Below are 24,233 nucleotides of genomic sequence, written 5' to 3'. Positions count from 1 at the left end.
TCTTAGTTCTGACCTCTTCGTCTATAGGTAAAGCCAAATACTCCCGTCCTGATGTGTTCTGTGCCTGGGTATGATGCCAGTGGTCACGTCGAAGACCTTGCAGCTGAACAGAACACACAGATCACTTCAATTGCGATCGGTAAGGATACTTGATCAGTTTTACCGGCTGAGGCCCCTCGGAATTCATGGTGGACACTGAGGTCTAAGCCTGCTATGCTGACACTAAGCTTTCTGATACCAGGCTCAGCAGAAGGCTTCAACCAAGCAGATAAAGCAATAAATACAGCCGTGAAATCGGGCAGGTAGGCGTATTTTATTTCAGAAAGCCTTAGTTTCCAAGAATTCTGACCGGAAACCTAAAGTGTGGCTGTCACTCTCTCTCCCCTTGTAGGTGGGTGATGCTGAAGAATGTCCACCTGGCCCCAGGGTGGCTGATGCAGCTAGAGAAGAAGCTACATTCCCTGCAGCCACACGCCTGCTTCCGACTCTTTCTTACCATGGAGATCAACCCCAAGGTGCGTGCCTCATGCGTGTACTGTGAGTGCTCGTGTGACCTCTTTCTGTTCTAAACGCCTGTGTGTGCGTGTGTGTGTGTGTGTGTGTGTGTGTGGTTGAGCTAAAGTGCAAGTGAGCCAGAATGGTGACGGGGGCCATGTCTGCCTTAGGTGCCTGTGAACCTGCTCCGAGCGGGCCGCATCTTCGTGTTTGAGCCACCCCCGGGGGTGAAGGCCAACATGCTGAGGACATTCAGCAGCATCCCTGTCTCACGGATATGCAAGGTAAAGTTGCTTTCTCCTGGCACACTGTTGGGATAATCCGAGACACCGAGTCCCATTGCTGAGTTCAGAAGCAGATCTCCACACCTCTCAGAAACACCAGAGTGGCTAACCGTGCTGGAGATTTTACTGCTTAACTTCAGGCAAAATTCCCTTGCTGTGAAAAAGTTGAAAGAGAAATGTACACGGTGTTTGGTTGCAAGGATGTGACGGTCAGGCTCCCGGGTGAGCAGACGCCTCCAGTGGGGCTCTAGCCGGAGCTCAGATATCTCAGATATCTGGGGTCGATGTCAGGCAATCCTGTGCTCCCAAACATGGTCCACACCCCCAAGGATCTTGGGCAGGAAGACAGAGATCCTTCAGTACAATTTTATTTTGTGCCATAATCTGCCTTTTCTGACAATTTCAGAAAATTTGTTTCCTATATCTTTTTTTTAAAATTAATTTATTCATTTATTTGAGAGAGAGAGATAGAGGCAGAGACACAGGCAGAGGGGACACATGCTGGGAGCCCGATGTGGGACTCGATCCCGGGACTCCAAGATCACGCCCTGGGCCAAAGGCAGGCGCTAAAGCGCTGAGCCACCCAGGGATCCCTTCCTGTATCATTTATTGTGGCTAAATAATTGATCACAGTGTCATTAGGTGATATCTTTATTAATAGGAAAATTGGCACTTAATTTCTGGCAACAGTATTAGTATTAATGTGCTGCATCCGAAGTCCTGGTGTTCATAGCTCAGGCTAGTAGGAAGCTCTTCTTAAAACTTTGACGGGGGAGTGGCCCCGTTGCATCAGCTAGAAAAGGTGCTGCTTTCTGGGGACTCCATCCTTCATAACCTTCCCCACCCAGTCTCCCAACGAGCGTGCTCGCTTGTACTTCCTGCTGGCCTGGTTCCACGCGATCATCCAAGAACGCTTACGATACGCACCCCTGGGGTGGTCAAAGAAGTATGAATTTGGAGAGTCTGACCTGCGCTCGGCCTGCGACACGGTGGACACGTGGCTGGATGACACGGCAAAGGCAAGTGCAGGCTGCTGAGTCAGAGGTGGGAGGGGAATGCTCAGAAGTATTCACGGTTGCGGCAGACAGTGGGGGTCCTCCTATGTGATGAGGGTGTGAAGCCAGGGTGTGCTGGTGCCCCTGCGGCCTGCCCCCACAGTCCCAGCTTTCCTCACACAGGGGAGGCAAAACATCTCCCCGGATAAGATCCCGTGGTCCGCACTGAAGACCTTGATGGCTCAGTCCATCTACGGTGGCCGAGTGGACAACGAGTTCGATCAGCGTCTGCTCAACACCTTCCTGGAGCGTCTGTTCACAACAAAGAGTTTCGACAGTGAATTTAAGCTGGCCTGCAAAGTCGATGGACACAAAGACATTCAGATGCCAGACGGCATCAGGTAGGAGCCCGCCCCCGTGACCTAGACCTTTGCCATGCCAGCCACTTTCCAGCGTCATGCCTAATGGCATTTCCAAATGTGCTGCTTTTCCAGGCGAGAGGAGTTTGTGCAGTGGGTGGAGCTGCTCCCCGACACCCAGACGCCCTCCTGGCTAGGCCTGCCCAACAACGCCGAGAGAGTCCTGCTCACCACCCAGGGTGGGTACCCCACTCACCCGGCGCCCTGGGAGCCCCTCCCTTGCCTCTGAACAACTCCACTGTGGGAAGTCGCCTTCCTTCCCCCAGCCCTCCCCACCCAGCGGCGGGGAAACAGTTCCAGCTGGTGTCTCTTCTGCAGTTTAGGCTCAGGTCACTAAGGTCTGAAAATTACGTGTCAGTTTCCAGGTGTGACATAATTCACATAATTTCACTTCATTTACTTTTTGAAGATGAAAAGTATATTACGTGAGGTTTTGAAACCCTCAGTTTATTAGAATACTTCTTTAAAATGTTTTTCCTTATACTTTTCTTTTTCAAGACTATTCAAAAAATAACCTAATGCAGTTTTCAGAGGGTGGTCCCCAGTCCAGCAGCATCAGCCTCGTTGGAACTAAAGTGCACGTTCTTGGGGCCAGGGTCAGACCTCCTGAGTCCAAAGGAGAGCCCAGCCATCTGCTCCAATAGGCCCTCCTGGCAGCGGCTGTGTCCGTGAGCTTGCAAACCACTGATCTAACCCAGACTTCTCTTCATGGGAAACAGGCTCAGAAAGACTCATGATTCACCCAAACTCGTACAGCTACTTGATAGGACAGTTCCATTCAGCTCTGCATGAGAATCCTTAGTTACAGCGCTCGCTGAGGACACCCTAAAATGCATGCCAGACTGCCCTCTGTGAGGCGGCCGTGGCCCCATAGGCCACCAGGACGAGAAACTGGGCTGGCCAACCATTGTGAGTTGAAGGCCTAGGTGCAGGGCAGGTTCCGGCAGGTCCAGGGTTGGGCAGGAGCCAGTACTGAGATCACATAGGGTCTTAACACTGGCAGTACCTGCTGTGACCCCAGCTTGGCCCTCACACCAGGCAAATGGTTTGTAGGGCTTGTGCCCCACTCTGTTCTATTAGCAGCCAACTGCCTGCATCAGGCTGCTCAATACTAATGAGCTGCCACCATCACACCAGCACTCTGCCAGGGACGTCACACTCGGTCCACCCTAGAGCAACATGAAGGCCTGTGCTGGGGGCTGTTTGAGGCAGAGTGGTGGGCGTGGGCAGCCCAGGACCCGTGGAGTTAACAGCGCAGTGGCCCCCTGGCTGGAGCCTGGCCTGCCCCAGAGCACAGCCCTCTACAACAGCGCTGGCGCATTCACGTGAATTTGGAATCAGCCTCACTCATCTTTGCGCTCAGACTGTTGGCTCAGTCCCAATAGGCTCAGTCTGGTCTCAGTTTTCCTCTGTCTCCACCACCTCACTTTCTGGCCCGGCCTGCTTTCTGCTTCAAACACACGTCCCCACTTGGTACCATGTGGGTGACACGTTACATGGCTTGCACACTCAAGTCCTTTTTTTCTCTGTTCTCCTGCCCATGCCCCCTCCCTCCTTGTGTCTCTGGTGGGGATGTGGCCCAGGTGTGGACATGATCAGCAAGATGCTGAAGATGCAGATGCTGGAGGATGAAGACGACCTAGCCTACGCAGAGACCGAGAAGAAGGCAAGGACCGACTCCACGTCCGACGGGCGTCCTGCCTGGATGCGGACCCTGCACACCACCGCGTCCAATTGGCTGCACCTCATCCCACAGACGCTGAGCCACCTCAAGCGGACGGTGGAGAACATCAAGGTGGCCAAGAGTGGGCAGGGGTGTGCCTGGGTGTCCCTGGTCCTGGCGGGCTTAGCGTGGTCTCAGAGCAGGCAGGCATCTGCGCCCAGATCCAGCATGAGGCCCCTGGCAGGGGGTCCATCTGCACAAGCTGGGGAAATGAGTCCCAGAGCAAGCGGCCGCAGCCACTGTTCCTTTTGGAACCAGGCTATGGTGGGCTTCGACCTGCTGCATACCGAGTCCAGTCCAAGAGAGAGCTCAGGCAAAGCCATGAGCTTCAGGCCAGGGCTCTGAGGCCTGGGGTTCCCGGGGCTCCCTCCTACCCTCCCTCTTCACTTTCGTCTCTATGACAATTTTAGGATCCGCTGTTCAGATTCTTTGAGAGAGAAGTGAAGATGGGAGCTAAGTTACTTCAGGACGTTCGCCAGGATCTCGCAGATGTTGTCCAAGTGTGTGAAGGGAAGAAGAAACAGACCAACTACCTGCGCACCCTCATAAACGAGCTGGTGAAAGGTATTGGCCCTCCTGTGTGCGCCCGGGGGCTCGGGGCCAGAGCGGCCCGGCTCCCCAGCGCTCGCCACGTCCCCCTCACTGCGCGGAGAGCTGGCTGGGCCCGGGGCACGGGGCCACTGCCCTGCAGAGTCGGCAGGTCCTGGGCCAGGCCTGGTACATGTTTCCTTCAGCAGCTGGGGGCCCTTCCCTGGAGGTCAGGCTCAGAGGGCCCCAAGTTTTTACTTGCTGTTCCCTGAACGTTTATTAAAATCTTAACAGTTTTGGGGGGGGGTGGCCAGCAAATTAAAATAAGTGGGGGGCACAGTGTAAAAGTAGAGGGAGCCCCCAGGTGTCTCACACCTACTCCACGAGCCTGAGTTGTGGCGAGGCCCAGCTGCTAGTGTGATGGGAATTAGCTGCTGAGACATTATGTGGGGGTGATTGCTCCAGACACCCGGGCCTGAGCAGATGCAGAGGTGGTGACGGCCCATCCAGGACCTGCAGGGTGTGGTCCAGGGAGGGAGGCAGGCGGAGCTGGAGAAGCCAGTGAGCACTAGCTGATTCGACCCACGTGTGCCTGCCAGTGGTCAGTGCCTGACGCTGCCTGGGGTCACCTTGCTTGCAGGGATCTTGCCTCGGAGCTGGTCCCACTACACAGTGCCCGCAGGCATGACCGTCATCCAGTGGGTGTCCGACTTCAGCGAGAGGATCAAACAGCTACAGAACATATCCCAGGCGGCCGCATCCGGTGGCGCTAAGGAGCTGAAGGTGGTGGAAGCGCTCCGGAAGGGTGGCGGCCGTCCTGGGCGGGGGAGGAGCTGCCCCTGGCAGCCCAGGGGACGAGCACAGACCCCAGACCCCAGTGTGACCCAAGACAAGGGGTGGTGCTCACTCCTCACCCAGGGATTGCTGCTTCCCACAGAACATCCACGTGTGCCTGGGCGGCCTGTTTGTCCCCGAGGCGTACATCACAGCCACCAGGCAGTACGTGGCCCAGGCCAACAGCTGGTCCCTGGAGGAGCTCTGCCTGGAAGTCAATGTCACCACATCCCAGAGCGCCACCCTCGATGCCTGCAGCTTTGGGGTCACGGGTGAGTTGGGGTCCCAGGGAGGCACACTCAGCCACTCTGGGCGTCTCCGTGAGGTGCCCCTTCCCTGCCCCGGGCCTCCTCGCAGGTGGTCCTGGTGGCCTGCAGCGTCGCTCCCAGTCAGATGTGCTGCCTGAGGGCGTGGGTGGCAGCACCGCTCTGGCGTCACAGAGATTTGCACAGCCGTTTGTGCTGGCGACAGGTCCTGACTTCCTCCCACAGGTTTGAAGCTTCAGGGAGCCACGTGCAGTAACAACAAGCTGTCGCTGTCCCACGCCATCTCCACGGTCCTTCCTCTGACGCAGCTGCGCTGGGTCAAGCAGACCAACGCAGAGAGAAAGGCTAATGTGGTGAGTGGCCCCTTGCCGCTGTCTGGGGTCGGCAGGTGCCACATGTCACCGGGACCCCAGGGCTGCACAGGGGAAGCCCGCCCCCTCCCTGCATGCCCGTCCCCAGGGCCGCCGTTGGCTGCCCCGGCTTCTCCCTGAGCCAGTGCTAAGTCCGCCCCCTCCTGTAGGTGACCCTGCCCGTCTACCTGAACTTCACCCGGGCAGACCTCATCTTCACAGTCGACTTTGAGATCGCCACCAAGGAGGACCCCCGCAGCTTCTACGAGCGCGGCGTTGCCGTCCTCTGCACGGAGTGAAACGAGGCTCCCTTCGTTCCCCTTTCTGTAGTAGTAACTCTATTTAATGTTTCTTCATCATTAAACTGTTTGGAAGAAGTGGACGTGTCGGAGGAAAGTCGTTAGTTTGAGTTCGGAGGAAGCGGAAAATGAAGGCTGCTGGCCAGGAGGGTAGGAGGGCTGCGTTTGGTGCTGCGGGAGGGGAGGGTCCAGAGCACGGCTGGTGCTGGGAATAAAACACTAAGCACGATCTGGCCTCCCGCCTCTTCTGTCTCAGCTCTACCCCGCTGCGGAAACCCCGGGCCCGGGGGCCCCGCGGCCCCGCACCCCCGGAGCAGTGCTGGCCATCCTGGGTCGGACCAGGCCGCTTGTGTGCCCCGGGGGAAGGGCCCAGCCCACAGCCCTGCTTGCTGGAGCCTGGCGGCGGTTTGTGTCCCGCGGGTATGCGGATGTCCTCAGCTGCCCGGACACCCATCCCGTGCCCTCCCTGCGCGTTCACCCCCCAGATCCCAGGGTGGCGGCAAGTCGAAGTGCTGGCTCTGCAGACAGCTTGCCATTCACATTGGACGTGATGGGTGTGGTCTCCCGTGAAAACAGGCTTCTGGTTTTGTTTTTTGTTTTTTTTAAGATTTTATTTATTCATGAGAAAGACAGAGACACAGGCAGAGGGAGAAGCAGGCTCCACGCGGGAAGCCCAATGTGGGACACGATCCCAGGGCCCCCGGTTTCTGGTCTTTGAGCACCTTCTGGCGGCAGCTCCTAGAGTTGATCAGCGACCAGCTGGGCCTTAGCACAGGCTGGGGTGAAAACCTGTTCTTGCTGTGGCCACTGCCCGGCCCCCAGCCCCCGGCCCCCGGCCAGCCATCCGCTCCCCTAACCCTGAGTCGTGCTCGTCCACCAGCCAAGTGACGAGCTGGGTCTGAGTGGGTGCTTAAGCCCCTGCCCCCCACCCTGACCACTTCTGTGGAGCTGCCAGGCTCCAACTGTCCCCAGGGCCTGGGAGCTGGGGTCCGAGCCTCTTCCCCACCCAGTTCTGGAATATTCTCTCAGGCATCCCTGGGAAGCCTCATGGCAGTCCAAAGCTGTGTTCAATTGAAAATTGAGGTTCACTTTGTTTTTCTCTGAGCCAGAGGGAATTCTTGGCTTTTCTGTGGTGGGATTCCTAAATGGGACTTTAGGCCACTCTCACCTGAGAGCTGGGACCAGGCCCCACAGGCCAGCATGACACCTGTCCCACCTACGTCCCGTGCGCACCAAGTACAGGTGAGGGTCCCGAGCACAGGAGAAATGTCCCGGGGGGGCAGGGGGATTTGACAGCAGCCCCAAGAGCATGAGCAGAAGCTGCCGCAGCCAGCGGACACCCATGACACCTTGCCAGGAGGGTGGGGGCAGAGGGGTAAACGCTCCCCCATCAGAGATTCCCAGGTCACCGCCCCCCCAGGGGCGCCAAGCACCTACTTGCTGCCTCCTGAAGCCCCATGTGAATCGATGCCTGGCTCCAGGGCCTCTTGGAGCCTCACCCCCACACTAAGTTCAGCCCGTGGGGCCTGAGGGAGGGACCCCCACCTCCGACCCCCCCACTCACCAGTCCTCCTCCTCCTCTGGGCTGGGGGCGTGAACACCTACCCCAGGCCGCTCCCCACCACCCGCCCGCGCCCACCGCAGCAGGAAGGAGAGCTCTGGTCCTCGTCCTCGGGGAGGCCTCCCTTTATTGGCTCTGGGGAACAGCGCGGTCCTGGGGTGTGTGGGCCGCGGGCACCAGACTCGTGCTCAGTTCATGCCTGCTGGGGAGGAAAAGGCTCCGTGAGCAAACCCCCAGCAACTGGGAGAGGGGGAAAGAGCCGCCGCCACCCTGTTAAATATTTTTAAATAATAGCGCATCAAGACCATGATCATGTCAACAGAGCCAAACCCGGCTGCTCAGAAAATCCTCACTTCGTACAAACAGCGACAGGAACGGACACAGGGACACAGTGCAGGGCAGCTTCTCGAGGTGCGGGGAGGGCGGCGGGGACAGGCCAGTTCACCCCAGAGTCAACCACGAGTGTGTTGTTCTAAATACTTTTTTTCTTTTTTTAATTAGGCTCCACGCTCAGCTTGGAGCCATACCGAGGGCTTGAACCCACAATCCTGAGATCAAGAGCTGGGCTGAAATCAAGAGTCGGACACTAACTGACTGAGCCTCCCAGGCGCCCCTGTTCTAAGTATTTTCTTTTTTAAGATTTTATTTATTTATTCATGAGAGAGACAGAGAGAGGCAGTGACACAGGCAGAGGGAGAAGCAGTCTCCATGCAGGGACGCGGGACTCGATCCCAGGTCCCCAGGATCACGCCCTGGGCTGAAGGCAGATGCCAAACCCCTGAGCCACCCAGGCATCCCCATGTTCTAAATATTCTTACAGGCCTCCGTGTGCCAGCACCCCCCAGAGCAGGACACCCCCCACCCCCAGCCCAGCAGACATTCAGGGTCGAGAACAAGGGGCAGCAGGAGTCAGGGTGTCAAAACCACTAGTTCTGCAGATACATAAATACTTAGTAAAAGTAAGGAAATTCTCGGATTTAGAGGTGGGTCCCACGAGGGCCACACAGGGCTTTCCTCAGTTGCAAACCCATTTGTAAGCAAAGTGGGGGCACCCAGTGTTCGGTATCTAAGACCTAAAACGCGCAGGTGCTTCATGAGAACGGAAGCCCGCGGACACCTGGCCGAGGGCTCCCCCGGGGCGTGGGCGCCCCTCCCGGCTCCCTCTGCTCACCTCGCTCTGGGCCACATACTGCCTCTTTCTCTTCGTTTTCTCAGGCTCCGCAAGTAAAAGTTCCAGTTTCCTCTTGGAGAGGGTGAGCTTGGGCCCCTTGTCCTTCTCGCTGCCGAGCCTGGGGGGCGGCCGGGCCGCTCTGCTGCGGCCCTGCGCCTGTCTGCCGGGCTCGGGGGGCCCCGCTGCGGGGAGGGGGGGGCCGGGCGCCCGGGGCCAGCGGTCCTCCCGCATCCCGCAGTCCTCGTCGGGGGACCCCGAGCGCCTGGCTGCCCGCCCCCGGGCCTGGGGGCTGCCGGCCTCCGCGGGCTGCATGTCCACGTCGTCGGCCTCCAGGGGCGCGGGGCCCCGGCTCGGGCGGCCTGGGGGCTTCGACGCGGGGGGCTCCTCCAAGCTGGCTCCTCCAGGGCCCCCGCTCCTGAGTGCGCGTGGAGAGCCCGGACGGCTCACGGCCCCCGGAGGACAGTCGCTGAAGCCGGAGGCGGGATGACGGGGGGGATCGTCCGAATCGCCATCGTAAGGATCTAAAAACTGAGCACAAAACCGTTTCTGAGCCCGTGAGCCGTTTCTCCCGGGGCAAAGGGCGACACGCGCCTCTTCCACCGCTGACGTTGGCAAACTTTGCAGAGCTCAGATCTGCCTTGCAAATCCTTAGAAATGCATTAGATGGGCCCGTGCGGCGCAGTCGGTTAAGTGCCCAGCCCTTGGTTTCAGCTCGGGCCGCGATCTCAGGGTCGTGGGATCGAGCCCCATGTCCGGCTCTGCGCTCAGAGTGGCGTTGGCTTCAGATTCTCTCCCTCTGCCCCTCCCCCCACCGCCCCCTGCTCGCTCGCTCTCTCAAATCAATCTTTAAAAAAAAAAAAAAAAAAACGCATTTAGACAAATCCAGGAAAGCCTGAAGGTCTGCCGTCACTGGGGGCCTGATCTGGGTCCCCTCAGAGCCCTCGTCCTGGTGCTGGGCACTGGCCCCACGGACTCAGTCCACACCACCCACCGGGTGGACACACACCGGTGGCCCCACACCACCGCGGTCTGAGCTCCCTTGCTCCCAACATCTGGTGCCTGGCCCCCCGCCCCCCAAGCAGGCAGTGCCCCTCACTGCCCGCCACCCCCACACAAAGGGGTCCCCAGTGGCCCACTTAGGTCCAGGGGTCACTGTTCTCAAAGGCGGCATGTGCAGCGTGCCTGAGCAGCCGCCTGGGGGGATGCAGCCCATTCTCCAGGGATGCCTCCTTCCTCTGGGACCCCTGGCTGGGGGTGGGGGGCCTCGGAACTTTCTGGACCTGGAGTCACGCGGCTCCTCGCCCGACCTTCTGTCGGAATGTCCTCTCTCCCACTCCAGCTTCTCCCTTCGTGCATCTGTGCTCCGGACTGAGCGGCTCCGGCAGCAAAGGTCTCCAGGAAAGTGTAGGTCCCCACGCTTGAGCCCGGTCACTTCCTGCACTAACAATGGGGAGCGGCACCCCGCTAACCTCCAGTGCCAGGTCGACACCTCCTCCCAGATGTGCTAAGGCCCAAGGACTGGTCACCTGTCGGGCGGGCCAGTAGGAGGGGTCTCACTCCTCATGGAGCAGAAAGGGCCCGGGCTGAGCCAGGCCAGGGACCCCCGAGGTCACCTCACTTGTCTATTGAGGACAGTCAACAAGGCAATGTATTCCCCCCCAAAAAGGTAAAAACAACAGTGGTTTCACACCATAATCCACAGGCAACTGTGTCCATTTCAGATTCAGAAACTAGCAGAATTAAAAAAAAAAAAAAAGAGGAAGAAAGAAACTAGCAGAATTTCTGGAAATCACGAAGCCAGCACCGTGTGACCAGCCCCCACCCGCCGCCGAGGGGTCCGCAGCCCCGCAAGGCGCCAATGCCCAGACTAGGGGAGCGTAATGGTCTCACCCCGCAAATACACCAACGGTATCCGTCCCTGCAAACCGAGAGGCCCGGCAGGACGGGGGTTCGTGGCTCCGAAGGTTCGGGTTAGAGACTCAAGGCAGGCGCGCCCTGCTCTTCAGCATTACCTCGTGTCTCCAAACGCCGAGACTAAGTGTTAACTGCACCCCAATTAATTGTGAATTTTAATTTTGATCGAAATTACTGTTGAGGGGCGACTGGCTGGCTCAGGGGGTGGAGGGTGTGACTCTTACTCTCGGGGTCACGAGTTCAAGCCCCACATTGGGGCTGCTTAGAGATGACTTAGAATCTTTTCAGATGCCTGCGCGGCTCAGTGGGTCGAGCATCCACCTGTGGCTTTCAGCTCAGGTCATGACCTCAGGCTTGGGAGATGGAGCCTGGAGCCAGCGCCATACTCAGTGGGGAGTCTGCTGGACATTCTCTCCCTCCCCTCTGCTTATGCACATGCGTGCTCGCTCGCTCTCAAAATAAGTCTTTTTAGGGACGCCTGGGGGGCTCAGTGGTTGAGCATCTCCCTTCTGCTTAGGTTGTGTTCCAGGGTCCTGGGATCGAGTCCCTCATCAGGCTCCCTCGCACGGAGCCTGCTTCTCCCTCTGCCTGTGTCTCTGCCTCTCTCTGTGCCTCTCATGAGTACATAAATCTTTAAAAAAAAATAAAATGTTAGAATAAATAATAAATTAATTTTGAGATTGAGTAATTGCAAATTTACAGTCTTGTCAGACTTCCAGGCAAACTATTTTGAGTCTTTTTCTTATTTAAAAAATTTGAGGGGCACCTTGGTGGCTCAGTTAAGCATCTGCTCAGGTCATAATTCCAGGATCCAGGGATTGAGCCCCAGTTGGGCGTAGCAGGGAGTCTGCTTCTCCCTCTCCCTCTGCCCCTCCGTGCTACTTGTGCACGTTCTCTCTCTCCCAAATCAATAAATAAAATATTTTTTTTTATTTATGATAGTCACAGAGAGAGAGAGAGAGAGGCAGAGACATAGGCAGAGGGAGAAGCAGGCTCCATGCACCAGGAGCCCGATGTGGGATTCGATCCCGGGTCTCCAGGATCGCGCCCTGGGCCAAAGGCAGGCGCCAAACCGCTGCGCCACCCAGGGATCCCAATAAATAAAATATTTTTTAAAGATTTTATATATTTATTCATAAGAGACACAGAGAGAGAGGCAGAGACACAGGCAGAGGGAGAAGCAGGCTCCATGCAGGGAGCCTGATGTGGGACTCGATCCCAGGACCCTGGGATCACACCCTGGGCCAAATGCAGACGCTGGACCGCTGAGTCACCCAGGCATCCCTAAATAAAATCATCTTTTAAAAAAATTTTAGGGCAGTCCTGGATGGCTCAGCGGTTTAGGGCCGCCTTCAGCCCAGGGTGTGATCCTGGAGACCCGGGATCGGGTCCCATGTCAGGCTCCCAGTGCATGGAGCCTGCTTCTCCCTCTGCCTGTGTTTCTCCCTCTCTCTGTGTGTCTCTCATGAATAAATAAACAAAATCTTTTTTAAAAATTTTTTTTTTAATTTTTTTTATTTATTTATGATAGGCACACAGTGAGAGAGAGAGAGGCAGAGACACAGGCAGAGGGAGAAACAGGCTCCATGCACCAGGAGCCCGACGTGGGATTCGATCCCGGGTCTCCAGGATCGCGCCCTGGGCCAAAGGCAGGCGCCAAACCGCTGCGCCACCCAGGGATCCCTAAAAAAATTTTTTTAAAGGAAAAATCAATTTCAATATTGAAGCGAAGCCTCTTCTAAAACCTAGCAGCTCCACTCTTTCCCAGCAGACAGGAGCGCACACAGCAGGCCCCAAACCACTCTCCCTGGCAACGCCTACTTGCGGGGTCGCCGTGCGGCCGGTCCTGGGACTTGGCCTCGGGACAGCCCGGCCATCCCCTAAGTGAGGGCGGCTGCAGGTCACTTTCCCACGTACCTCTCTCCAGATACCTTCGATTAAGTCCATGTGATTCTTTCTGTGGTTGGCCTGGGGAAGTTAAAAGAAAAAAGGCTGAATACTCCCTTGCGTGAGGGCAGGCAGGCAGCAGCCCAGTGTCCAAGGGCAAGGGACCCGGGGAAGCCACTCTCGCAGTTCCTCCGCGGGGACACCCGGAGGACGGCAGCCCCCGGGGTGGGCGAGAAGGAGCAGGGCCCAGGGAACAGGAAAGGCCGAACCAGGCGGCGGCAAGAAGGCAGATTCAGCAGCTGGACATGATCCCGTCACACCGGGGCGGAGAACCTGGCGCTCGCTCTCGACCCCGAGCCAGAGGAGCATGGAAGATACTAGATCACCTGTCCTCACCGCTTCCCCTGCACAGGCGGCGAGGCCCAGACAGCGGCCAGGCCTGGCTCGGGCCCCTCAGAGCCCCCGGGGCTGGTATCAGATATTCTAGAACCCTCCAGGCTGCTGGGGAGAAAGCAGCCCTTGCTCTCTTCCTCAATCAAAAGACAAAAGACAGGGGTTTGGACACATGGGGTGTTGGGGGGGGCCGTGCCGGTGTCGCCGAGAAGCAGGACAGCAGACCCCAAGGGGGCGCGGCCCCTTCACCTTGAAGCGACGGAAGGCGTTCCTCTGCCTCTTCTGGAAGCCGGAGCTGAGCGCGGCCCGGATGCAGTGGGGTCGGCTGTGCCTCAGAGCAGCCATGGCGCGGCGCCCGCTGCGGACAGGGGCGCGGGGTCACCGGGGGCCGGGGGGCCGGGGGTGCAGGCGGCGCGGGCGCCCGGAAGCGCCGTCTTACACGTGCTCGTGCTCGGGGCAAACGTGACACTGAGGGATCCCGACTGAGGGGGGCACCCACCCAGCTCAAAGGTCCTCCCCCTTTACTTAATAGATGAGGAGTGTGGGCCCAGGCCGGGGCCCCACCCCCTCACCCAAGGGGACGTAAGCACCGAGAGATCTTCCCAGGACGTGTGTGGTTGTCAAAAATAATTTTTAAAAATTAAAGATAATTTTAAAGAAACATGCAGGGGCGCCGGGGTGGCTCAGGTCGTGACCCCAGGGTCCCGGGATCGAGCCCCACTTATGGGTCCCTGCGCAGCGGGGAATCTGCGTCTCTTGCTCCCTCTGCCCCTCCTCGTCTCGTGCAGTCTGTCTGTCTCTCTCTCTCTCTCTCTCTCTCTCTCATAAATAAATTATTTTAAAAAAAATTTAGGGGACACCTGGGTGGCTCAGCGGTTTAGCGCCTGCCTTCAACCCAAGGCACGATCCTGGAGTCCCGGGATCGAGTCCTGCATCGGGCTCCCTGCACGGAGCCTGCTTCTCCCTCTGCCTGTGTCTCTGCCTCTCTCTGTGTCTCATGAATAAAATACACAAAATCCTTAAAAAAAAAAAAAACTTACCAAGAGCATGAGACAGTGAACCTACCTCCGTGGACTCTCATGTCACGTGCTCTCCTCAAGAATCCCCGTGGGAAGGCGCGCCAGGCCCTGAGGGGAAGCGACAGTCACCAACTCCGCTTTCCCAAACTGAGCTCCGCGGAACACGGGCAAAGGTCAGAGAACCAGGAAAGGCTAAACACCAGACCCAGATGCACAAGACGCGTCAGCATTTTAAAGGCCTAGAAAGGTTCCCAGCAAAAACCAACGATTTTGTTTTTCACTACTGACTTCATTGAGATTTCACTGGTTTCCACCTTGTGGAAACCCGCCCCGGGACCCCATCCAGGACCCCACGTTCCGCGTGGTTGCCGTGTCTGCCCAGGCTCCTCTGGGCTGTGACAGTGCCCCAGGCTTTCCTGGCCTCTGCTGACCTTGACAGTCCTGAGGACCCTGAGGATCTGTCCCCAAACCGCCCCACTGCTGTGTCCCAGGCCTGGCGCCGGGCAACGCCAGGAATCTTGTTGCTCAGGCTAAAAAAATCTTCCTATCACCCCGCCTCCCTTTCTTCCAGACTCCGCATCCAGTTATCAGCCAGTGTTGACTCTACCTTCCAGATGAGCCCAGCATCCCACGGCTTTGCCCACTTTCTCCACCCAGAGCCGTGCTGTCAGAACTTGCTGGAATCACACTGGACCCCTCCTGCAGCCCCCCTGCCTCCCTCCGCCCTCTCCCCCCTCACAGCTCTGCCCCCCACCCCTCCAGAGCTGCGGGCCCCACCTCAAGGACTGAGCCTCCCTTCGAACCTGTCTTTTTTTTTAATTTTTATTTATTTATGATAGTGAGAGAGAGAGAGAGAGGCAGAGACACAGGCAGAGGGAGAAGCAGGCTCCATGCACCAGGAGCCCGACGTGGGATTCGATCCCGGGTCTCCAGGATCGCGCCCTGGGCCAAAGGCAGGCGCCAAACCGCTGCACCACCCAGGGATCCCTGAACCTGTCTTTACACGAAGGCCACCCTCAGCCGAGGCCTCACCAGCTCGCATTTCAGCCTCCCACACCTGCTGCCGTTTCTCACGTGCACACGATATCCGTGCGCTGCATTTTGCTCCCTGGTCCTCAGGGCTTTCTAGCAATCTCTGTGTCCTCCTGCGCTCTCTCTGGGGTCCACAGCCCCTTTCAACTAACCGGCACTCCACTGCCTGGGCTTGTCGCTTCTCCATCCACAGCTGTGTCCCCAAAGCCTGGCACAGCCAAGAGCACCAAGTCGACGCCCAACAGACATTTACTGGATGCACGTGTCCATGCAGGTTCCACAGATCCCCCACCTGCCACGTCCCCAGCCAAATGCATTTCCCGCAAGCCGTCCCCCTGCTTTTGCGGTCTCCAGGACAGCTACACATGTGCTAAGACCCTCCACCTGTCTGTCCCAAGCCAGATACCAAGTCCCGTTTGCTGGTTACGTGTACCAACCGCCAGATGGCAAAGGGTCAACGCGGTCGTTTGACGTTTGTTATAAGTTGAACAGCTGACAAATTTCCCAAACAAAGCTTTAAAATTTTTGCTTTGTAAATAGAATGTTTTGGTGCATTAAAAAAACACTGGATCTGGGACGCGTGGATGGCTCAGCGGTTAAGCTCTGCTTTCATGATCAGGGCGTGATCCTGGAGTCCCGGGATCGAGTCCCACGGCTCCCTGCACGGAGCCTGCATCTCCCTCTGCCTGTGTCTCTGCCTCTCTCTCTCTCTCTCTCTCTCTCTCTCTCTCTCTCTCTCTCTCTGTGTCTCTCATGAATAAATAAATAAAATATTAAAAAAAAAACACTGGATAATACATAGCAAAACTTTTTTTTATTTATTTTTTATTTTTTAAATTTATTTATTTATGATAGTCACACAGAGAGAGAGAGGCAGAGACACAGGCAGAGGGAGAAGCAGGCTCCATGTACCGGGAGCCCGATATGGGATTCGATCCCGGGTCTCCAGGATCGCGCCCTGAGCCAAAGGCAGGCGCCAAACCGCTGCGCCACTCAGGGATCCCTTTTTTTTCTTTTTTAATCATTACACTAACCACCTGCCAACAAGGCAGGAAGAGGAAAAAGAGGATGGGACAGTTCCTTCCCCCAAATGGTCCACCGCCCCAGAGACGGGGCTGACCTTCTCTCTGGGAGGCAGGAGAGGGAGCAGTGCAGGCCCAAGACTCCTTAAGTTTCGTTTCCAGCTCCCTGGGACCTGCCCCAGCCCCTCGTGAGTCCAGCGCTGGAGCCCTGCCCAGGAAGAGTGACCCTGCAGGGGGGACAAGCAGCTCCCCAGCTGAAAGGAGCTGCATCTGAAGCTTCCTACCTGGAGTCTGGGAGCACCCAGGAGCGGGGGCCGCAAATGGAAAGTGGAGGGGAAGTCCAGAAAGCCAGCTTCCAAGAGGGCAGCGGGCGGGAGAGATGCTGGCCTGCAGGAAGGAGGAAAGAAAAGAACACATGCAAAAAAGGTCTTTTGACAACTCACAGGAGCTTAGCGACTCTCCTCTCAAGATCAAGAAAAAAAGGAGAAAAAATACGGCGAGCTGCCTTGTTTGACCCCCACCCACCCACCACCCACCCACTCGGACGTCAGAAATCAGAACGGTTTGCTCTAGGTTGACCACTAAACCGACCTCAGTACCTCATCAATTTTGCATTTCTGCTTTAAAGGAAAAACACATTTAAAAAGTTCTCTTTTAACAATATTCATTAATCTCAACAGTTCTAGTTCAAGAACAGCACCTTTTCCTTGCAATAAAATTTGTTCTGGGGGGCACCCGGGTGCTTCAGTGGTTGAGCGTCTGCCTTTGGCTCAGGTTGTGATCCCGGGGTCCTGGGATCGAGTCCCACATCAGGCTTCCTGCGTGGGGTCCGCTTCTCCCCCTGCCTGTGTCTCTGCCTCTCTCTGTGTCTCTCATGAATAAATAAATAACATCTTTTTTTAAAAATGTGCTGAAAGAGTTCTCAAGGGGCACCTGGGTGGCTCAGGTCCTGGGATAGAGCCCCATGTCAGGCTCCCTACTCAGCGGGGGAATCTGCTTCTCCCTCTCCCTCTGCCCCTCCCTTTGCTTGTGCTCCCTCTCAAATAAAAAAAGTCCTTAATAATAGAAAAGGAACAAGAAAAAATAAAAAAATAAAATAAAAAAGGAACAAGAATGGATGGCTCCAAATAAATAGGTTCCACCCTTTATAAGTTCCCTGCTGGGGGTGGGGGGGTATTAGAGTCTGTACTTTGGTATAAAAATCACAGCGGCATTTTTCTTTTTTTACCCCAGTGTTAACTTTTTTTAAAAAGATTTTATTCATTTATTTTAAAGAGAGAGTGTGTGAAGGAGGGGGAACAGAGGGGGAGGGGCAGGGACAGGGAAAGAATCTGAAGCAGACTCCCCGCTGAGCTCGGAGCCCATGGGGCTTGATCCCAGGACCCTGACATCATGACCTGAACAGAAACCAAGAGTCGGACACTTAACTGACTGAGCCACCCAGGTGCCCCCCACCAGGGTTAATTTTTAAGGAGACCTTCATACCACATTTGATATTATTTTGACCACATTTTTTGTGCAATTATTCTGAGATATCATAAAAAAGGAAAGAATGCGGATTTTTTTCATTTTGCCATCTCTTGTCCCTTATGCCACTGGAGAAAAGGTCATAACTAATAACGTCAGGGACACCTGGGCGGCTCAGTCAGTAAAGCACGTGACTCTTGATGTCAGGATTGTGAGTTTAAACCCCACGTTGGGGGGCACCTGGGTGGCTCAGTCGGTTAAGCATCTGCCTTGGGCTCTGGTCATTATCCCGGGGTCCTGGGATCAAGCCCCACATCTGGCTCTGCTTCTCCCTCTCCTTCTGTTGTGTTTGTGTTCTCTCTTTAATAAATAAATAATAAATCTTAAAAAAAAAACATGTTGGGCAAAGAGATTACTTAAAAAAAAACAAAACACCCCAAGAACTCTCATTCAAGGCAATGCTAACCAAACTTTAAAAGGAAGACATTTGGGCAGCCCGGGTGGCTCAGTGGTTTAGCGCCGCCTTCAGCCCAGGGCCTGATCCTGGAGACCTGGGATCGAGTCCCACCACCGACTCCCTGCATGGAGCCTGCTTCTCCCTCCGCCTGTGACTCTGTCTCTCATGAATAGATAAGTGAATTTTTTTTTTAAAGGAAAACATTCAAGGGACGCCTGGGGGGCTCAGCGGCTGAGCGTTTGCCTTTGGCTCAGGGTGTGATCCCGGGGTCCTGAGATTGAGTCCCACATCGGGCTCCTTGTGGGGAGTCTGCTTCTCTTTCTGCCTCTGTCTCTCATGAATAAGTAAATAAAATTTCAAAAAGAGAAAGAAAACATTTCAGATGAAACCAATTCTCATTTTACCTTGTGTTTGCGAGTCAGCTTTTCCAAAGCACCTGGGCTTGTATCAGAATCCATCAGATCACAGTCCTACAACCGAAATAAGAACAGACATTCAGACAGAAGGAATCGCAGAGAAGCCAGAGCCCAGGACACTGGAATTTCATTTCTTATTTTGAATCCGTCTGCTCTAGAGGACGCTACAGGTCAAAATAATATTGTGGAGAACCGCTGTGCAGCTTTGCAGACCCGAACCGCAGGGTAATTCCCAGTGTCCTAGAATTCTCCTGTGGGCTCGAAGGGGGAGGCCAACGTGCCGGCCTCGCAGCTCCCGCTGCCCTCCCGCCCCGCGGCCCCGCCGCACCCGCGCCCCCCACCGACCACTGCAAGAAGCCTGGGGGCACCCTTCTTGGTCCCTCGCACTTCTGCCTGCGGGGAGACCAGGGAGACCAGGGGCCCGCACCTCCGCCCTCGCCGCACACCGGGGTCTGGCCGCCCTGCAGGCCTGGAGAGGAAAGGGGGGTCTCCAAGGCCAGGGCTCCGGGCCCACCCGCACCGAAGGCGGCCCCGCGTCCACCGGGCAGGGCCCCCGCGCGCCCCCGCCCGAGGCAGGCCCCCTGCCCTGTCCCGCGTGGCTGCGGGCCCTGGGGAGAAGCGCCGCAGGGGGGGTGGGGCGCACCGGCCTCCCTGCGCCTCGCACCTGCGCCCACCTGCCCGCCCGCGGAAGTCACCCCCCGAGTAGCCGGGAGCCGGGGGGGCGCGCTGTCCCTCGGCTCGGGCCACCGGGAAGGGGTCCAGGGGGTGCGGCCCGGGTGATGCTTCCGCGGCGCCGCGGGGGTCGGGCGCGGGCTGGCGGCCCCTGCAGACCCACCTTCTCAATGGCAGGTCCATTCTGTCCCCACAGCGATCGCGCCGAGCCCCGAAGGGGTCCGCGGGCCCGACCTCTGTGACGTCACAGCCATCTCCGCGGCGACCCTCCTGGCCCTTGGGCGCCCGCGCCCCCGCGGCCCTGCGCCCAGCGCCCTGCACCCCGCGCCCCTGCACCCTGCAACCCGCGCCCCCGCGCCCCTGCACCCCTGCACCCCGCGCCCCAGCACCCCGCGTCCCCGCGCCCCTGCACCCCGCACCCCTGCACCCCGCACCCCTGCACCCCGCGTCCCCGCGCCCCTGCGCCCAGCGCCCTGCACCCCGCGCCCCTGCACCCTGCAATCCGCGCCCCCGCGCCCCTGCAACCCGCGCCCCTGCACCCCTGTACCCCGCGTCCCCGCGCCCCTGCACCCCGCTCCCCTGCACCCCGCGTCCCCGCGCCCCTGCGCCCAGCGCCCTGCACCCCGCGCCCCTGCACCCTGCAATCCGCGCCCCCGCGCCCCTGCAACCCGCGCCCCTGCGCCCCTGCACCCCTGCACCCCGCGTCCCCGCGCCCCTGCACCCCGCTCCCCTGCACCCCGCGCCCCGGCACCCCGCACCCCTGCACCCCGCGCCCCAGCACCCCGCGTCCCCGCGCCCCTGCGCCCAGCGCCCTGCACCCCGCGCCCCTGCAACCCGCGCCCCCGCGCCCCTGCACCCCGCGCCCCTGCACCCTGCAACCCGTGCCCCTGCACCCCTGCGCCCCAGCACCCCGCGTCCCCGTGCCCCTGCACCCCGCGCCCCCGCACCCCCGCGCCCCTGCACCCCGCGTCCCTGTGCCCCTGCGCCCCGCGCCCCTGCGCCCCAGCGCCCAGCGCCCCGCGCCCCTGCAGCCCGCGCCCCCGCGCCCCTGCAGCCCGCGCCCCCGCGCCCTGCGCCCCTGAACCCCGCACCCCCGCGCCCCGCACCACTGCACCCCGCGCCCCAGCACCCCGCGCCCCCGCGCCCCTGCACCCCGCGCCCCCTGCTCCCCGCACCCCGGGCCCCACGCCCTGCCCTCCCGCGCCCCCCGCGGCCCTGCTCCCCGGGGCTGGGACCCGGTCTCCCGCGCCCCACTGCCCCCCTCAGTAGCCCTTCTAAGACCGTAATTTTGTCACAAAACCTTGAGTGACTCCCCTGTGCCCCGGGAGGACGCCCAAACCTTTGAACGCGCCCACCCGGCTCCCCCCTCCAGCAGTACCTGGGCTGCAGCCACTGCCACCCCTCCTTCCAGATTCGCGGTGGCACCAAGCCCCCTCCCCGCCCAGCCACCCACAGCTCGGACTTCTCTGGGGAAATGCTCTCTTCATCCCGCCCCACCTCTGGCTTTCTTAACCTTTGGAGCTGAGTGTGGCACCTCCTCCAGGAAGCCTCCCTGGACCTGGGAAGTCGCGGTTAGGAGCCCCCCTCCTCAGCGCTCTCATACAGGCCAGATGAGCCTGTGCAGAAGCTGCCTATGGGTTTCCACTGGTTCACAAGACTCGCGGATGAGCCTAGCGGTTCCAATCCAAGGGCCCTTCTCCCCACCTTTCCCCCAAGGTGCCAGCCCAGTATATATTTTGAATGAATATATTCAAAAATATGTTTTGAATGAATCATCGGTATTGGCAAATTGAATATGCCACAAATCATGTTAGCCATGAACTCACTAGGGTTTGTTTTTTTAGTAATTTTTGAAGTCAGGAAGTGTGAATCTCCCAACTTTGTCCCTTTACACGATCGTTTGGGCCTTCTGGATTCTTGCACTTCCATATGAATTTTAGTACCTGCTTGTCAATTTCCGCAAAAATGCCAGCTGGGATTTGTTTTGTTTTGTTTTGTTTTTTGGGCTTTTTTGGGTGTTTGTGTTTGTTTGTTTGTTTGCCAGCTGGGACTTTGATAAGGATTGTGTTGACTCTATCGGTCAATTTGAGTAATATTGCCAAATTAACATTATATCAGATGCTCAATATTACTAATCATCAGGGCCATGCAAATCAGAACCACAGTGACCTATCCCCTTACATGTGTCAGAATGGCTAGTATCAAAAAGACAAGAGAAAAAAAAAAGACAAGAAATAAATTTTGGCAAGGAGGTGGAGAAAAAGGAACCCTTATGCACTGTTGGTGGGAATATAAACTGTCTCAGCCACTGTGGAAAACAGTATAGAATTTCCTCAAAAAATTGAAAATGGAAGTACCATATGGTCTAGTAATCCCACTACTGGGTATTCACACAAAGCATATAAAAACACTCTTTGGAAAAGAGATATGCACCATGTTTATTGCAACATTATTTACAATAGCAAAATTATGGAAGCAACCCAAGTGTCTATCAATAGATAAAGAAGATGTGTGTGTGTGTGTGTGTGTGTGTGTGTGTGTGTGTGTGTGTGAAGAGAGGGGAGGGGGATGGCGAAACAAGTGAAGAGGAGTGGGAGATATAGGCTTCCAGTTATGGAATGGGTAAGTCAAGGGGACAAAAGGTAAAGCATAGGGAATACAGTCAGTGGTATTGTAATAGTGTTGTATGGTGACAGGTGGCAGCTACACTTGCAGTGAACACAGGGTGATGTATAGACTTGTCAAATCACTATGTGGTACCCCTGAAACTAATGTAACATTGTGCATCAACTATTCTTCAAAAAACACACCACACACACAATATTAAATCTTCCAATCCATGAACATAGGATGTCTTTTCATTTTCTAGGTCTTCTTTACTTTCTTTTGACAATATTTTATTTTTTTAAGATTTTATTTACTCATGATAGACATAGAGAGAGAGAGAGAGAGAAGCAGAGATACAGGCAGAGGGAGAAGCAGGCTCCATGCTGGGAGCCCGACGTGGGACTCTATCCTAGGTCTCCAGGATCGGGCCCTGGGCCAAAGGCAGGTGCTAAACTGCTGAGCCACCCAGGGATCCCTTGACAATATTTTTGTTTTCTGTGTGCAAGTCTTGTGTTTCTTGTATTAAATTTATTGCTGAGTATTTTATTCTTTTCTATGCTATTGTAAGGAGAGCAGCTCATTAATTTTAATTTTGGATGGTTCATTGTTAGTGTTTAGAAATACAATAGATTTTTGGGATCCCTGGGTGGCGCAGCGGTTTGGCGCCTGCCTTTGGCCCAGGGCGCGATCCTGGAGACCCGGGATCGAATCCCACACCGGGCTCCCGGTGCATGGAGCCTGCTTCTCCCTCTGCCTGTGTCTCTGCCTCTCTCTCTCTCTCTCTGTGTGACTATCGTAAATAAATAAAAATTAAAAAAAAAAAAAGAAATACAATAGATTTTTAAGCATCTGCTTTGGCTCAGGTCATGTTCCTGGAGTCCTGGGATCGAGACCTGCATCAATCTCCCTGCTCAGCGGGGAGTCTGCTTCATCCCTCTCCATTTTCTTCTGCCTCTCTCTCAGCTTGTGCTCTCTCTCTCTCAAATAAATAAATAAATAAAATCTGTAAAAAATACAATAGATTTTTGTATATTGATGTGGTATCCTAAAACCCTGCCAAACTGGTTGTTCAAATAAGTGTGTGTGTGTGTGTGTGTGTGTGTGTGTGTGTGTGTGTATGCATCTATTCTCCTTAGGGTTTTCTATATACAAGATTATGTCATCTTCAAATAGAGGTACTTTTTACTTCTTGTCCAATCAGGATGCCTTTTACTTATTTAACCCTCCAGTATGGTGTTGAATGGAAGTGGCTGTTTTTAATTGTGCATTTAATTGTAGTACCACATACCTTGATTATGTTTGAGTTACAAAGGTATGTTAAGGAAAAGATGAGGAATGCCTGATTGGGCCAGTTAAGCCTCCAACTCTTAAAAAAAAAAAAGCCTCCAACTCTTGATTTTGCCTCAGGTCATGATCTCAGAGTGGTGAGATCCAGCCCCGGAGTCATGCTCTGCATTCAGTGGGGAGCCTGCTTGAGATTCTTTCCCTCTCTCTACTCGCTCACTGTCTCTATCTTCTAAAACAAACAAATATTTTTAAAATTAATGTTTTTGAAAAATATTTTATATATTTGAGAGAGAGAGAGAAAGAGCATGAGTGGAGAGAGGGCAGAAGGAGATGGAAGGGGACAAGCAGACTCCCCACTGAGTGCAGAGCCTGCCTGACGTGGGGCTCAATCCCAGGACCCTGAGATCATTACCTGAGCTGAAATCAATACTTAACCAACTGAGTCACCCAAGTACCCCATAAATAAATAAATAAATCTCTGCCTCCCTCTGCCCCCACCCCTGCTTGTACGTGCTCTCTCTTAAAAAACAAAAAAGGGAAAAGATGACATACAGATTAAATCATATGATGAAATTCAGGAATTGCTTCAGAAAGCCTGGGGGGGGGGGACAGGGAGCTCAAGGGGTGTGGATGGGCCCAACTGGCCATGACCAGTTGGCTGGACAATGAGAGGCACATGATATTCCATATTATTCCATCTACTTTGACCTCTGAAAGTCACATCATGAAAAATGAAAAAAGTAAAATAAGGAATATGTAGAGCCAAAAAGAAAGAACTAAGGTTTTAGGCTAACACTGGTTGTATCCCTAATTCTCTTTTAACCTTTAATTTTGTTTTAATGGCACTTATTTGTGGGAGAGGACAGACCAAATACCCTGCAGAATCTTCTGGATTTCTCTGTTTGCTTCCTCCAAGTGTTGTGTAGCTTGTCCCTCTATCCCCTTCCCCTGCATTTCATATTAACTAGAATTACCAGGATAGTCTCCTGTTGTTGGATATTTAGACTATGTTCAAAATTTCCATACTATAGCCTTGCGAAGACATTCTTAGACGTTTCTCCTTTTTTTTTTTCCTTTTTTTTTTATTAGAGAGCGAGCACTTGCTTCAGCAGCACTATACTAAAATGTTATGAGA

At 55.8% G+C, this 24,233-nt stretch overlaps 1 protein-coding gene across 1 annotated transcript in view; it reads left to right on the top strand.

The window, feature by feature from the left end:
- DYNC1H1 (dynein cytoplasmic 1 heavy chain 1) overlaps window positions 1-6,422 on the top strand; it is a 67,799-nt gene extending 61,377 nt beyond the window's left edge. The window contains exons 66-78 of the mRNA XM_055303672.1: window positions 28-139; window positions 242-302; window positions 392-515; window positions 666-779; window positions 1,628-1,798; window positions 1,958-2,175; window positions 2,269-2,372; window positions 3,777-3,988; window positions 4,327-4,480; window positions 5,085-5,227; window positions 5,382-5,550; window positions 5,770-5,897; window positions 6,065-6,422. Coding sequence (XP_055159647.1) covers window positions 28-139; window positions 242-302; window positions 392-515; window positions 666-779; window positions 1,628-1,798; window positions 1,958-2,175; window positions 2,269-2,372; window positions 3,777-3,988; window positions 4,327-4,480; window positions 5,085-5,227; window positions 5,382-5,550; window positions 5,770-5,897; window positions 6,065-6,193 — 1,839 coding nt within the window. The 3' untranslated portion in view covers window positions 6,194-6,422. The remainder of the gene's footprint in view (window positions 1-27; window positions 140-241; window positions 303-391; window positions 516-665; window positions 780-1,627; window positions 1,799-1,957; window positions 2,176-2,268; window positions 2,373-3,776; window positions 3,989-4,326; window positions 4,481-5,084; window positions 5,228-5,381; window positions 5,551-5,769; window positions 5,898-6,064) is intronic.
- Window positions 6,423-24,233: the final 17,811 nt, after the last annotated feature.

Source organism: Nyctereutes procyonoides, unplaced genomic scaffold (genome assembly GCF_905146905.1).
Source record: "Nyctereutes procyonoides isolate TBG_1078 unplaced genomic scaffold, NYPRO_anot_genome, whole genome shotgun sequence".
NCBI lineage: Eukaryota > Metazoa > Chordata > Mammalia > Carnivora > Canidae > Nyctereutes > Nyctereutes procyonoides.
Note: the sequence above shows the minus strand (reverse complement) of the source record. Positions and strands in the feature narration are given on the sequence as shown.